The sequence below is a fragment of the Notolabrus celidotus genome, chromosome 11 (genome assembly GCF_009762535.1).
Source record: "Notolabrus celidotus isolate fNotCel1 chromosome 11, fNotCel1.pri, whole genome shotgun sequence".
Lineage (NCBI taxonomy): Eukaryota > Metazoa > Chordata > Actinopteri > Labriformes > Labridae > Notolabrus > Notolabrus celidotus.
Genome location: NC_048282.1, coordinates 23,797,671 through 23,809,236, shown reverse-complemented (window position 1 = coordinate 23,809,236; position 11,566 = coordinate 23,797,671). Strand labels below are relative to the sequence as shown.

Here is an 11,566-nt window from a genome sequence, read left to right as displayed (position 1 = left end):
AGTGTCTGACACTCCAGATGAAGATAAACTTTAAAAGGATGGATTGCAGTCCTCAAATGAGAGGGATGCACACTTACAGTGGTACCCCTTTGCTTCACCTCCCTGGGTATAGCAGAAAGAAGAATGGAATTGCACAGAATTTGACGGACTTCAGTTATGTCATTCCTATTATTGCCGGGCAGCTAAGCCCCAACACTACAGGTTTAAAATACTCTTTCTGAAAGTCCCATTAACTACATTAAAATTTCTGTCTTCAGTTGGAACAAATGGGCTGAGAACTGTGAACTCCAGACAGCTCAGTGTTCAGGCCAAAAAGTGTTCAAGGACAAACACACTTTTGATTCCGGTCTTTTCATCAGATACACTGACTGTACATAAAACGAAATGAGCCAAAAACTTTGTTTAGAAAAATGCGTGATCAGATTTAAATACAGAGCTTGATCAAGACAGCAAGAGGAGTCATGGGAAGAGAGCTGCAGAGCTTTTTATGTTCCTCGGTTCTCACAAGGTCCGTCAAATGCTTTTGTGACTCCAACCCCACAGGAAAGTCAAACTAAATCATGAGGGTAGAATATTGCGGTTCATATTTAACATTCAGTGCCCATCTGTTTCATATGAGGAGTTTTAGTACTTTTACTATTGCTACTTTTGTTTTGGTGTGTTTCCTGCTATGTTGTCTGCTCTGCTCCGTAGCACGAAATGTCTACAATGAGACTGGGGGGCTGAGTAGACATATGAACAGGGGTCATCACTGTGTTACTCCGGGCCTTTGCTCTTGAACATTTTCAGAGACTGGTAAATGATGTACGTATCTCAGCTGAATCAAAAAAGGAACATAAGTGGATCTTCAAGTGCAATGTGGGTGGTGAAAAATCTCATAAGCCTTGAAGAATGTAGCTCCCGTGACAATAAGATATAAGTTGGTAATTAAAATGTATTGACCTAGCAGACATTCAACATTTGGCCTTAGCTAGAACATTGCTGTAAGATGTCTCTTGCAAGTGCAAGTGTCCTTTTACGAGGATATTCAGATGGGTAATAAACCCTGGAGAAAAGAGAACCCTGGGAACATATACACTCCCATTGAATACTAGGCCTGACTCCAAAAAGTCCACTCAAACCTCAGGAGTTTTCGAAATACACTGCTTTAAGTTTCTCTCTTAAAGGGAAACATCTACAAGTTCATAAGAGGTATCGAAGAAGTACTACAATGGCTCTAAAGACAGCTATGTGATGCTAAACATTAGATCATTAACCTTCTTATCTAAACTTTGACTAAGTTGTTTGAAATAAGTCTGTCTACTTTTGCGTTTATGAGAAGATTGATACAACTTTTATTTTAAACTGAACATCAAAGACAACGAACCAAGCGTCTGTTAGCATGATGTAGCCTAGCATAAACAAACAGCAAGACTAATTATGGTAGAAGGTAAAAAATTCAACATTTAAGCACACATAAAACTCAAACAAAGACTTTAACTCCTCATCGTTTGGGCATGGTAAAAAATTTTTTTAATTTGAATGAATGAGTCTTAGAAGTGTTAGGTAGGCTAATTTTGTTAACTAGTCTAGTCAGTCTGGCCTCAGTGATTTCTGGGGCTATTTCGTTCACAGGGTTACCCTGGGTGGTCATAAGATAAATTCTGCATATTAGCACAAATTATGTAGACAAATTATTAACTTCAAATATATAGGGCTAGCATACCTGCTGACTGGGGGTATCTGTTTCCAGGGCCCAGTGTTCACTAAGATGGTAAAACTTTAGGAAGAGCAATCTTCAAAGTTAAAATTGTAAATGCAAAAGCCAGTCAGATTTTTTAAATGCAGATTAAATGGTAAAATATGTTTACTAGAGTGTAGAATGACTTGCCCTATATAAGTGCAGGTTTCAAAGAGTCAAACATCAGAGCAGGGGCCAACCAGGGAAGTGATCAGGTGTGGCCATGGCCATCCTTGAAATCTGATTGGCCACCCCAGTGGTCATCCTGAAATCCTAAATCATGATTGACTATTTTCCTTGTCAGAGGCGGCACATTTATTGAAATCAACTCTTTGGGCTATGTTTCAACAGGCTGCTAGAAGCTGCTTTTTAATTTAAAGTTATATGCCAGAATATAACGCTTTTTGTGTTCTTCTATGTTAGGAGTTAAAGTAGATGTTATTAGAGGAGATAACCCTCCCAAGTTTGGGTTAAGCCCCTAATGTTTACCATGCCTGGCCACCCCTACAAAAGGTAATGCCTCATATTGGCCACTGCATCATATGGATTTAAGCTGTGGTGTGTGAATTCAACCTACTGACCCAGGAAAGCATATCTCAAGCATTACTTAACTTTTCATTGTATTAGGATGTTATTTAGCCAGGCATAATAATTCCTTGGCTCAGAGCCATAGCAGAATGTATTACCCCTGTATGCTGGCTACATTGAACAGATGGATATGAGTATGGTACCAATCTTCTCTTCTAACTCTTGACCAGACAGTGAATGGTTGAATAAGCCCAGAGTACACGTGAACGAATCAGTCCTTTTTAATTTGATTTCCACGGATATGATAGGTTTTTATTTAGCATCATGATATGACTTTTTATGGGAAGAAATAAAACCACCACATTATCTTTCATTCATTGCTAAAGTTTGTTACCCAGAACACAGTTGATTGAAGCACACTAATTTTGAGATTTGGCAACATTGCCTGGTTTTAAATGATTATTAGTTGTACAAATGTGACTTACAATTGTGGGTTAAAAATACACGTAATAATAACAACATGTGCAGCCAATACATTACAGCCTTGTTAAGCAATAAGGGGTATCTGTTATAGAGTGAATGCATGAGTTTGGAAAGGAATTCAATTTCCAAATAGCTATACAGTTTATTTAAAAACATTTGCCAGGAACAATATAGATAATATCTCATGAATGTCTACATCTGTTATTTCTGGAATGCATAAGGGCCGTTGTTTGGGCTGGTTTCCAGCCTGAGTATTTGTGTTGCCTCACAGTCTAGCATGCTGAGAATGGTGTTTTTGCAAAGGTTTGAATTTACTGATTAAATTCCTGTGCAGAGATATCCACCTTCACCTTACTGCATACTGCCAACAGATAAAACACAATCTTAAACAATTCATGGATGTGAGAAAAAGCATGACGGCCCCAGCGTCAGATCTTTGTTGCATGAGAGGACTTTCCCCCAGCTCATTTAGAGAGAAAAAGACAAAAAGATCTGACAGCATTATCTGATAAATGTGTGTGCTTTTGTTGTTTTGTTATCTTTGTGCATCTTCTGGCAGCTAAATAAGCATAAACTACTGTCTTTGCACAGTAGTGTCAGTCTTAAATTGACCCTGAAGAGACATGTTTGCGCATTTTTGAGTTTTTTTTAGACTGGGACTTCTAGTTCTGAAACGAAAACCGGATTTCAACTGTAAATCATGATTTCCTGGGTTACAAAAGAACAATTACCACATTTTTTTTATTTGTTTTGCAATGGAAAAAGACAGTTCCTTAATGTTGGGGATCACGAGCTGCACAAACTCTTGAAAAAGGATGATTCGATTAAGGAAATAAAATCTCCTACTGTAATTCTTTCTAAATAGAGAGCCCCACTGTACACTGAGGCAAGTTCATGTCACACTGTGTGGCTGCAGCACACATGACTGCTATACATGAGACATGTATCTGTTGCTTTACCTTTTAGCCAAAAACATAGAAATGTTTACACACAGTTATAAACAATGGCAAATTGCTCTGCTACAACAATCTGTTTTCACTTTTGGTCTCAACTTTTGCATGGTTGGATGCAAAGAACTTGAAGACAAACACTGCACTCAGTAAAGAGGTAAGACTCAAATGTAAACCCCTGCAGTAAAACAACTTTATTGTCATTACATCAAAACAATGCAGGTTTCCACTGTGCTGTTGAATATTATCAGCAGTAACACAAAGACACATTTCATTGCTCAGAAATGTTTATAAATAAAAAACAGTTTCGAAGGTATTCAGTGCAACTGGTACAAAATATATAACAGAGAAGTCCAATTTGCTAAAAGAAAATAGGAGATGGTATTTCCTTAATGAGCTCTCATGTTTCACTTCTTGAAGAACAGATGGTGTTTGATCATGACTGATCATACGAAGCAACTAAAGGGAGGGTCAGACCAGGGGCGTGTCCAGACTTTTAGAGTGGGGTGGCCCTGATGGGGTGTTTGCACACACTAGAATGAATAGCATTTATTCACCATTGTTTGTCTGTCCTCATCAAATGTGCTTTTGCTACAAAGTTAAATTATCACCCATATGTTGTCTCCTGTGTGTTATATTTTTACTCTAAAATTTAACACAGCAGAGAGGCAATAATTAAGTCTTCTAATGCAAACTTTTAAAGTGTTAAAAACATGAAAACATTTTGTCCTAAGTCAAAGTTTATGGAACGGTACTAGCAGCCTGGTGCAATACGAATTGATTTTAACACAAATAATATCTCTGACAAGGCAAACAGCCAATCATAATTTAGGATTTTGGATGGCCAAGGGGGGACAATGCCACCCTAAGCTGCTCCTCTGGACACGCTCCTGGGTGAGGCATTGAAGAGATAGCAGCAAAGATGGAGAAACAAAGAAAACAGAACAACAAGGCAGATTTTTAAAATTCCTGTCACACTGCTGTAGCGAACCCTATCCGATTATTGTGACGGTCAAACTCTGTGTAGTAGCGGGCAATGAAGTTGGCTCCCAAAATCCAGATGGGACCTGTAGGGGGCGGCACATCCAAGCCCCTGAAGGTGACGGTGCAAACATCCCCCTCCATCTGTGTTTGCTGGAGAGCCATAAAGAAAAGTAATAGCATGATAAGCTCAGCAATTTAGATCCTTCAAATGAGCACAAGTAGCAGAAAAATATTAAAATGGAATTTTCAACTCATGCACAGAAGTTGATATTACGTGCTTTTGTGTATAATTTTATGGTTGTCATGGGCTTTCCTTCATGTATGACAAGAATTCATACCTCTTTCTTATTAGTGTAAAGCGAGCCTTGTTAAATCTCTACATATGCTTTCATTTATCTTGAGCAGGTTTAATCAGCCACGTAAGTGAAAACACCTAAGAGTGTGCATGTATAGGGCCTTTCATAGAGCATGGTATCATATTTTATAGGTTGATCACATGGTCTGCTTTTAAAATTGAGCTGATTGCTGCTGTTTTACATTCATTGTTGTGGAGTTTAAATGGTATCTAAAAATTGAAAACACTTGATAAAAATATCACAAAATACAGAACTTTTGATATGGCAATAATCCAGCACTCATCATTTCCTTACCCATAAGATATAATCTTCCTGAGTCAGCGAGTACTCCTGACCACCCAGGTGGAATGTGACAGTGGGCAGCGTCTTGACAGTGTCACAGTTGACTTTGTACTAATAAAAGCAACACAAAGCAATGAGTGTTGACTGTAATTGTTTTCTTTTTTACAGCAAATGTTAATAGTGGGAAACCATGTTGCGTGTGTAAAATCTTACTCCGCTTTCATCCAGCTGTGCTCCAATGGTTTTCATCAGTACAGACACAGAGGAGGCCGGGCCTGTGATGTAGGAGGAGCCTGTGTCGATCACAGCTGTGCAGCCCTCAGCACAAAACATCATCTCCACCCCGACAGAAACACTGAAAGAATGAAAGAAGAGGTGGAAAGTAAAACAGATGTTGTTTCAGCAGCCTTGCACAAACATACTGTGTAAGTGATGAAGCCAAGATCTTACCCTTTCATGGTAACTTCCCACTTGCCCGTCTCTCTGGTGTCCATATAGTTAAAGCCTCCAGTGTAATAGTTTGGATCAGTGCCACCGAGGACCAGCTCTCCACCTGGGGAGTGTTTAGGGTCCCTAAAAAGACATCAAAAAATAATCTTTAAGCCTTACTTTGCAGTATATGTTCTTGTTTCTAGTGCTGAAAATGTGAATTTGTAATATTTTAGTAATTACTGCTTCTGTTAAGGTTTCATTCAAGAGTTTATCATCATGGAAGGCCTCCCATTCCAAAGGAAACCAACATTATGTTATTTCATCAGAGTATGATAACTTAAAAAGAAATATGGCATGAGAAAAAAAACCCACATTTTTTGTCAATTTTAAGGTCGATCTTAATGTTTGTGTTCTGTACAGACTGTTTTCTTAAGCTACACCTGCTTCTTCTCTTGCTTTCATTTTGTTATCTTTTTAGTACTTCTCCCTTCTATAGACGTGATTTCATAAAAAATAAAATCCAGGCAATGTAAGGTCAGATGAATCAGTTCAACCCACCTGCTGTAGTAGACTGAGAACACCTCTTCCTTAAGGACATGCTGAGACATGATGCGGTCAAACACTGGTGTGATACCGTCAATGGCCACGTTCGGGTAACCCATCCCCAGGACCCCATCAAACTTTGCAAAGATGAAGGGCATGGCAGACAGAGAGGTGGCTTCAGCAAACACCTGCACCACTGGAATACCTCCAACCTGCAGGGATGAGGGTCAAGAAAAGGGTCACTAAGAAATTTGAACTTTGGGAAGAGATTGAAGGATTTAAAACTAATACTTGTTTGTGGGATTTATAACGTTGACTTTGAACTCACCACGACCACATCCTCACTCAGAAACCCCCTGACGTTTCCAGAGGCATACTGGATGGAAAATCCGGTGCCATTGTCAACATGGGTGTGGGATTTGGTGGCATCATACCTGTTGTGAGTAACTAAAAGTTCAAAGTGCATTTGAGTAATAAAACAACTGCGCATCTGGGAAGCTTTTCAAAATTTCATGCAGATCTTATTTATAGGAAAATAACATTCACAATGAACTCATCTAAGTTGTTAATAATAATATGAACTATGTGAATAGCTCATTTTTGTAAGATGTAAAAATAGCTGGTTGTTTACGCATCCAGCGGTTTCAGAATATGATTCATATAAAGTCATGTTTCTGCCCATATTATGAATTTTAGTCCGATATTGGCTCCCTTTGAGCTCTGTTTTGGTCTCCACCAGCCTTCTGGAAAATATCTGACTGTAAGCTGCTAAATGATTTACAGCTAGCTGCTAAGCTAGAGCCATGGGAGTAAACCTCAATATTCTAGTGTTTGACTGGAATCTGAACAAGGAGCTGAAGAATACAATTGAAGTTGAGGAGAGCTGCCAGTGTGGTAACAAGTCTTCTCTTTAGCAACCCCTTCTCTCCATTTCTCCATTGTCGTTTGATACACTGTAACTATATAGTTATGAATCATAAATGCTTTGAGTAAATGCAACTTTCTGGCATGTATGTGTGGCCGTGACCACTTACAACAGGCAGTGGAGAAAGGTGAGCAGCTCTGTGAGGGAATCCACAAGTTGGCAGATCCGGTGTCAAACACGACGTTGAACTGCTGAGCCGGTGAGCCGATGCTGATTTCCCCGAAGTACTGGGTCTGTTAGGCACAATAGAAAATAATTTATGATTTCTTCCTTTCCAAAACAAGTAAAGTCCAAATCCCTTTTTATGTTTATCGAATGTTCCTTTATTGAGTGCTTCAGTATGCCACAAAAAGGGATTTTAAAAAGGGAGGAAATATGGCATTTATATTATGACTCATGCAGAAAGGAGAGTTTAAGTAGACAACTAATTTAAAAGCAACTGGATAAGCTGTTGCACTCAGTCAAGAGAACTGATGATGCCGCCATGATATGGTGACTTATCTTGGGGTCAAACGTCAGTTTTTCCTTCCAGGCAAAAAGAGCAAGTTGAATTATATTTTACCTAAATTACCTTCAACCTACATGACTCAGAACTTTCATTACATACATTGCCAGTGGTTTAAGAAATGTTCCTCTGAACAAGCAATACACAAAAGTTTCTCACGTCCAAGTAGTTGGTCAGAGGTGTGGGAACTGTGCCATTGTTGGGGTCGTCTGTGCTCATCTGGGCCAGCTCAGTCAACACCTGCTCTGCAGAAACACCCATCTCTCTCAGTGTCTCCCTGATAGACGGCATCTTCTGCAGGCCGATTCTGGAAACAAACCAGACGAGTCAAGAGTGAGTTAATCCATCTTCCCACTCATTACTGTGCATGAATCCAGTGTACTGATGCTAGAGATATTTGTGATCTGTATTTCTCAAGCTATATATCTAATTCAATCTTGGACATATGCCTGGTCATGATCCCAGTACAACAATGAGATTTTAATAAAGCACAGGCTGAGTTGTTCTCAGCTTTTAGCCAGAAAAAGGAACAAAAACACGTGTTGAACCAGCACTGAAAACATTAACTTTAGTAATGAACCCATAAAATGCTTTTGTTTTGCTGTCCTAGTTTATTTTGTTGTAGCTGTCACTAGTCTGGTGTAGTTTTTTCATGTGTGAAAGCAATTACACAGTAAATCCTAGCTGCTATATGTTGTTGTTTCTTAAAGCAGAATGGACAGGCATAGGAAAGAAATAGTTTCTTACCTTATCAAAGATTGGCTCGAGGTCACTGTCAATGATAGAACGGTCAAACACATCCAATAATTCATCACCGGTGTCATGCTGACTTCTCTTATTAGAAAACACAGGCCAGTGATGAAGGCGGTTTCTGCAAAGCTGGTTTTCCTCTGTTTTGTGAAAATCTTACTGTAGGTAAGCTGTGGCTCTCTCTTGCTCTTTGTCCAGTCCCTTTGACTCTTTTATACCATGTCTTCTTCTCAGTCAAGAACCACTGGCTCTTGCTGGGAGCTTTCCTGGAGGTGACCACTTGAAAACAAACTCCTCTTTCCCTCCCCCCCTCTACCCTTCTGCCTTGGTCACATAACCCCTGGAGTGATAAACAGGTCCCAGTGAGAGGTCTGAACTCTGACCTCTGAAAATACACTTAAGACAGAAAGCAGGGGTGCAGAGCCCCTGAGATTGCTGACGTTGGTAGGATGGACACCTTGTTAGGGAGGCTGTGAGAAGCTTTAGTGGAACTGAAAGATGCTCCTGGGCTGTAATGGGAGATAGGTACATGCTTTTTTTTATTATGTTAACATTTCCTTCATGCGAGATGATGTTTCTATTTTTCCATAGAATCGCAGACTTTTTTTTCTTCATGTTTCACCCTCTATCCCACTTCCTCAGTCTATAGCTGCAGTGGATTGCTGTCTATCAAAGGTGTCTGTTTTTTTCCCTTGCCACTGTTGCTTGTTCATTAATGTATTCATGTTGGGTGTCTGTATATAATGTTGGAAGGAGATGACCTGCTCTTTATGTCATAAAGTGTCCTGAGAAAAAAAAAGCAAGATTTAGTTCTCCATGTATGTGCTGTGAATAAATATTGTTGATCACTGCCATGAGCCCTCATTATTTGTAAAGCAGTCAAATTTGAAACCTCCCTGTGTAATTTCTGTATTGGATTTCTTAACTTATGCAAAGTTCACTACATCTTGCGCAGCTTTTTCAGATAGATTTCACATAGTTAGCTACAGTGGAAGGACAATATACATCTGTAAGTTCAGTTCAAGGTCTTGGCCAGGGATAATTGGCAGGAGACAAAGCCCATGTTGAGTGTATTATGCAGAGCGGGACATTGGCAGGGTGCTGTGTTTTTACCGTATTTCTTGTTGCAATGCTAAGACTCGACACATCTTCACACCTAATCATTAAGTGTTAATTCTCACCGGGTTTTACCACAGGATGGATTCCCACAGTATCTTTTCTCTGGTTGGGGTTTTGCATTGGTGCTGTACTGACCACCCAGTTGAGCCAGGAGATATGGGAGGGTCCAGGTCAGGCACAAGCTGAGACAGCCAGCAAAGGTCAGGGGTCAAACATTAAGATACTCCCTTGTGGGAAGAGCAAGAAAATGAGTGAGTTGTTGGAAACAGCTAATAAAAGTAGTGACGACAACAACAAAAACAACTACTGGAAGACTGGAGGACTGGATAGCAGATGGATCCTTTCTTTTAACTTGTGGTCAGCTGTAAAACATTGCTTTATACTAGTTGTGTAATGACATAAATGCATTATTTTTTAAAATTGTACTTTTATTTTTGAGCAGCTAAAAGTGCTGTTTTAGAATAACAGTTTTCACTTTCTGGTTAAATGTTGATTTGAAAGGGACATACAAGTTTGAGCAATGAAATGGAGGAGGGTAGCTTGTTTCAGCCAAGCCAACATTTGCTGTTAAAAAATGAAGCCTATGTGGAAATACAAAAAAAGCTCTTGTTCCACTTGTGTCCACAAAGCTGGCCCAGGAGACCCCATTAACAAACGGTTTTAAAATCTAATTTCCGTATTCATGGGAGAATATTGTATAACTAATACATTTGGAAGATATTAAGGCAATAGCTTTGCATAATAAGGCATAGCTAACTAGGGGCCTGGTTGACTAAACTGACATTGTAGCTGTAAACCAGTAGGCTAAATGCTTGCCTCTTCTATGCATCTTTAATGCTTGCTAGGTTGTCCCAAAGTTAGATTGAGCCAGTCTTGCCAATGGGGTCACCACCATTGTTGGGCTTCAAAAGTGTTTCAGAAACCAGTGGGTGATGTCACTGAGACTACTTCCATTTCTTTTACTGTCTGTGGTTCAAACACCCAAGTCAGATGGCGTCTTGTTCAAAATAAAACACAGGTGTTTGTCAGTACATGATTTAGATGCCAACAATAACAATTTGTAAGAACTAAGAGTTACCATCCTAATTGTTTAATAGCCAAGCAATAGCAATCTGGAATTATCTAAATCAGCAACAGTCATCTTAGTTAGTTAGGAAAACTAATCCCATACTAGTTACAAAGTTGTGATTGGCCTGACCTGAATCAGGTTGTATAGAAATGTGTCTAAACCAAAGGGGGGGCAGGTGCATCTGCCAGTGCAAATAAAACATGAACTTGCAGATTGGTCTGGTTCCCACAATATCCAATGACGATGTGCAATCTGTCACTCATAGAAAATTATCACCTGCCTCTGAAGCTTGCCTTGACTTTTACAGCTTTAATATTGAGTGTCAGCCCATTGTTTTCCTGCCTGGCACACAAATATCCTGCTTTTTTATTGTCAACACTCTCATTGCACCACTTGAGCCACACAGGCAGCTGTTTTCAGTAAAAAGCTCTAAATACCCACTCTTAACAATCTCTCTGCACCAAACAGCAGACCGTCACAGTTAGCATTGTTGAACATATTGATATATTTCGGAACTGGAGAGACAGACATCTCTGTGTGAAGTAAATAGAAACTGAAAACAGGGCTACAAACAGAGTAGAGATAGGCTTAGAGAACCCTACATTGGTCAGTTTTGCCTGTGAGCTGTAAACACAGTTGTTTCTTTTAAAACGTGTAGCAGCTAACATGTTAGCAAAGAATTAGCAACATACATCCAACCCAAACAGGGAGTATTATATAAGCACTCATTTGGTGTTAAGTTTTTATTGAAACTTAACAGTTCTTTCTTATTTTTCCTCCAATTGGTATCCACTGAATCCTAGGAAATAGGATATGTTCTGTATTTTAGCTAGTAAATGCTCCTCTGTTTGCTGGCTAACTGAGTAAATCTGCTAGCTAGTACACAGCTAGCTTCACAGTGTGATTGTCTTGACTTCCTC

At 39.4% G+C, this 11,566-nt stretch overlaps 1 protein-coding gene across 1 annotated transcript; it reads right to left on the bottom strand.

Moving 5' to 3' along the window:
• Positions 1–3,852: 3,852 nt before the first annotated feature.
• ren (renin) lies at positions 3,853–8,748 on the bottom strand. Its single transcript, XM_034695032.1, has 9 exons — positions 8,456–8,748; positions 7,868–8,015; positions 7,313–7,436; positions 6,607–6,725; positions 6,294–6,490; positions 5,754–5,876; positions 5,517–5,658; positions 5,316–5,414; positions 3,853–4,815 (listed from the first exon to the last, which is right to left on the bottom strand). The coding sequence occupies exons 1-9, from the start codon at positions 8,530–8,532 to the stop codon at positions 4,654–4,656; spliced, it is 1,191 nt and encodes a 396-aa protein (XP_034550923.1). The 5' UTR covers positions 8,533–8,748; the 3' UTR covers positions 3,853–4,653.
• Between the last annotated feature and the right edge of the window lie 2,818 nt (positions 8,749–11,566).

Coding starts and splice junctions, on each gene's coding strand:
- ren (XM_034695032.1), bottom strand. CDS start 8,532: ATGACACCGGTGATGAATTATTGGATGTGTTTGACCGTTCTATCATTG. Junction 5,415..5,516: donor CACAGCTGGATGAAAGCGGA/GTAAGATTTTAC, acceptor TGCTTTTATTAG/TACAAAGTCAACTGTGACAC. Junction 4,816..5,315: donor AGGAAGATTATATCTTATGG/GTAAGGAAATGA, acceptor ATGGCTCTCCAG/CAAACACAGATGGAGGGGGA.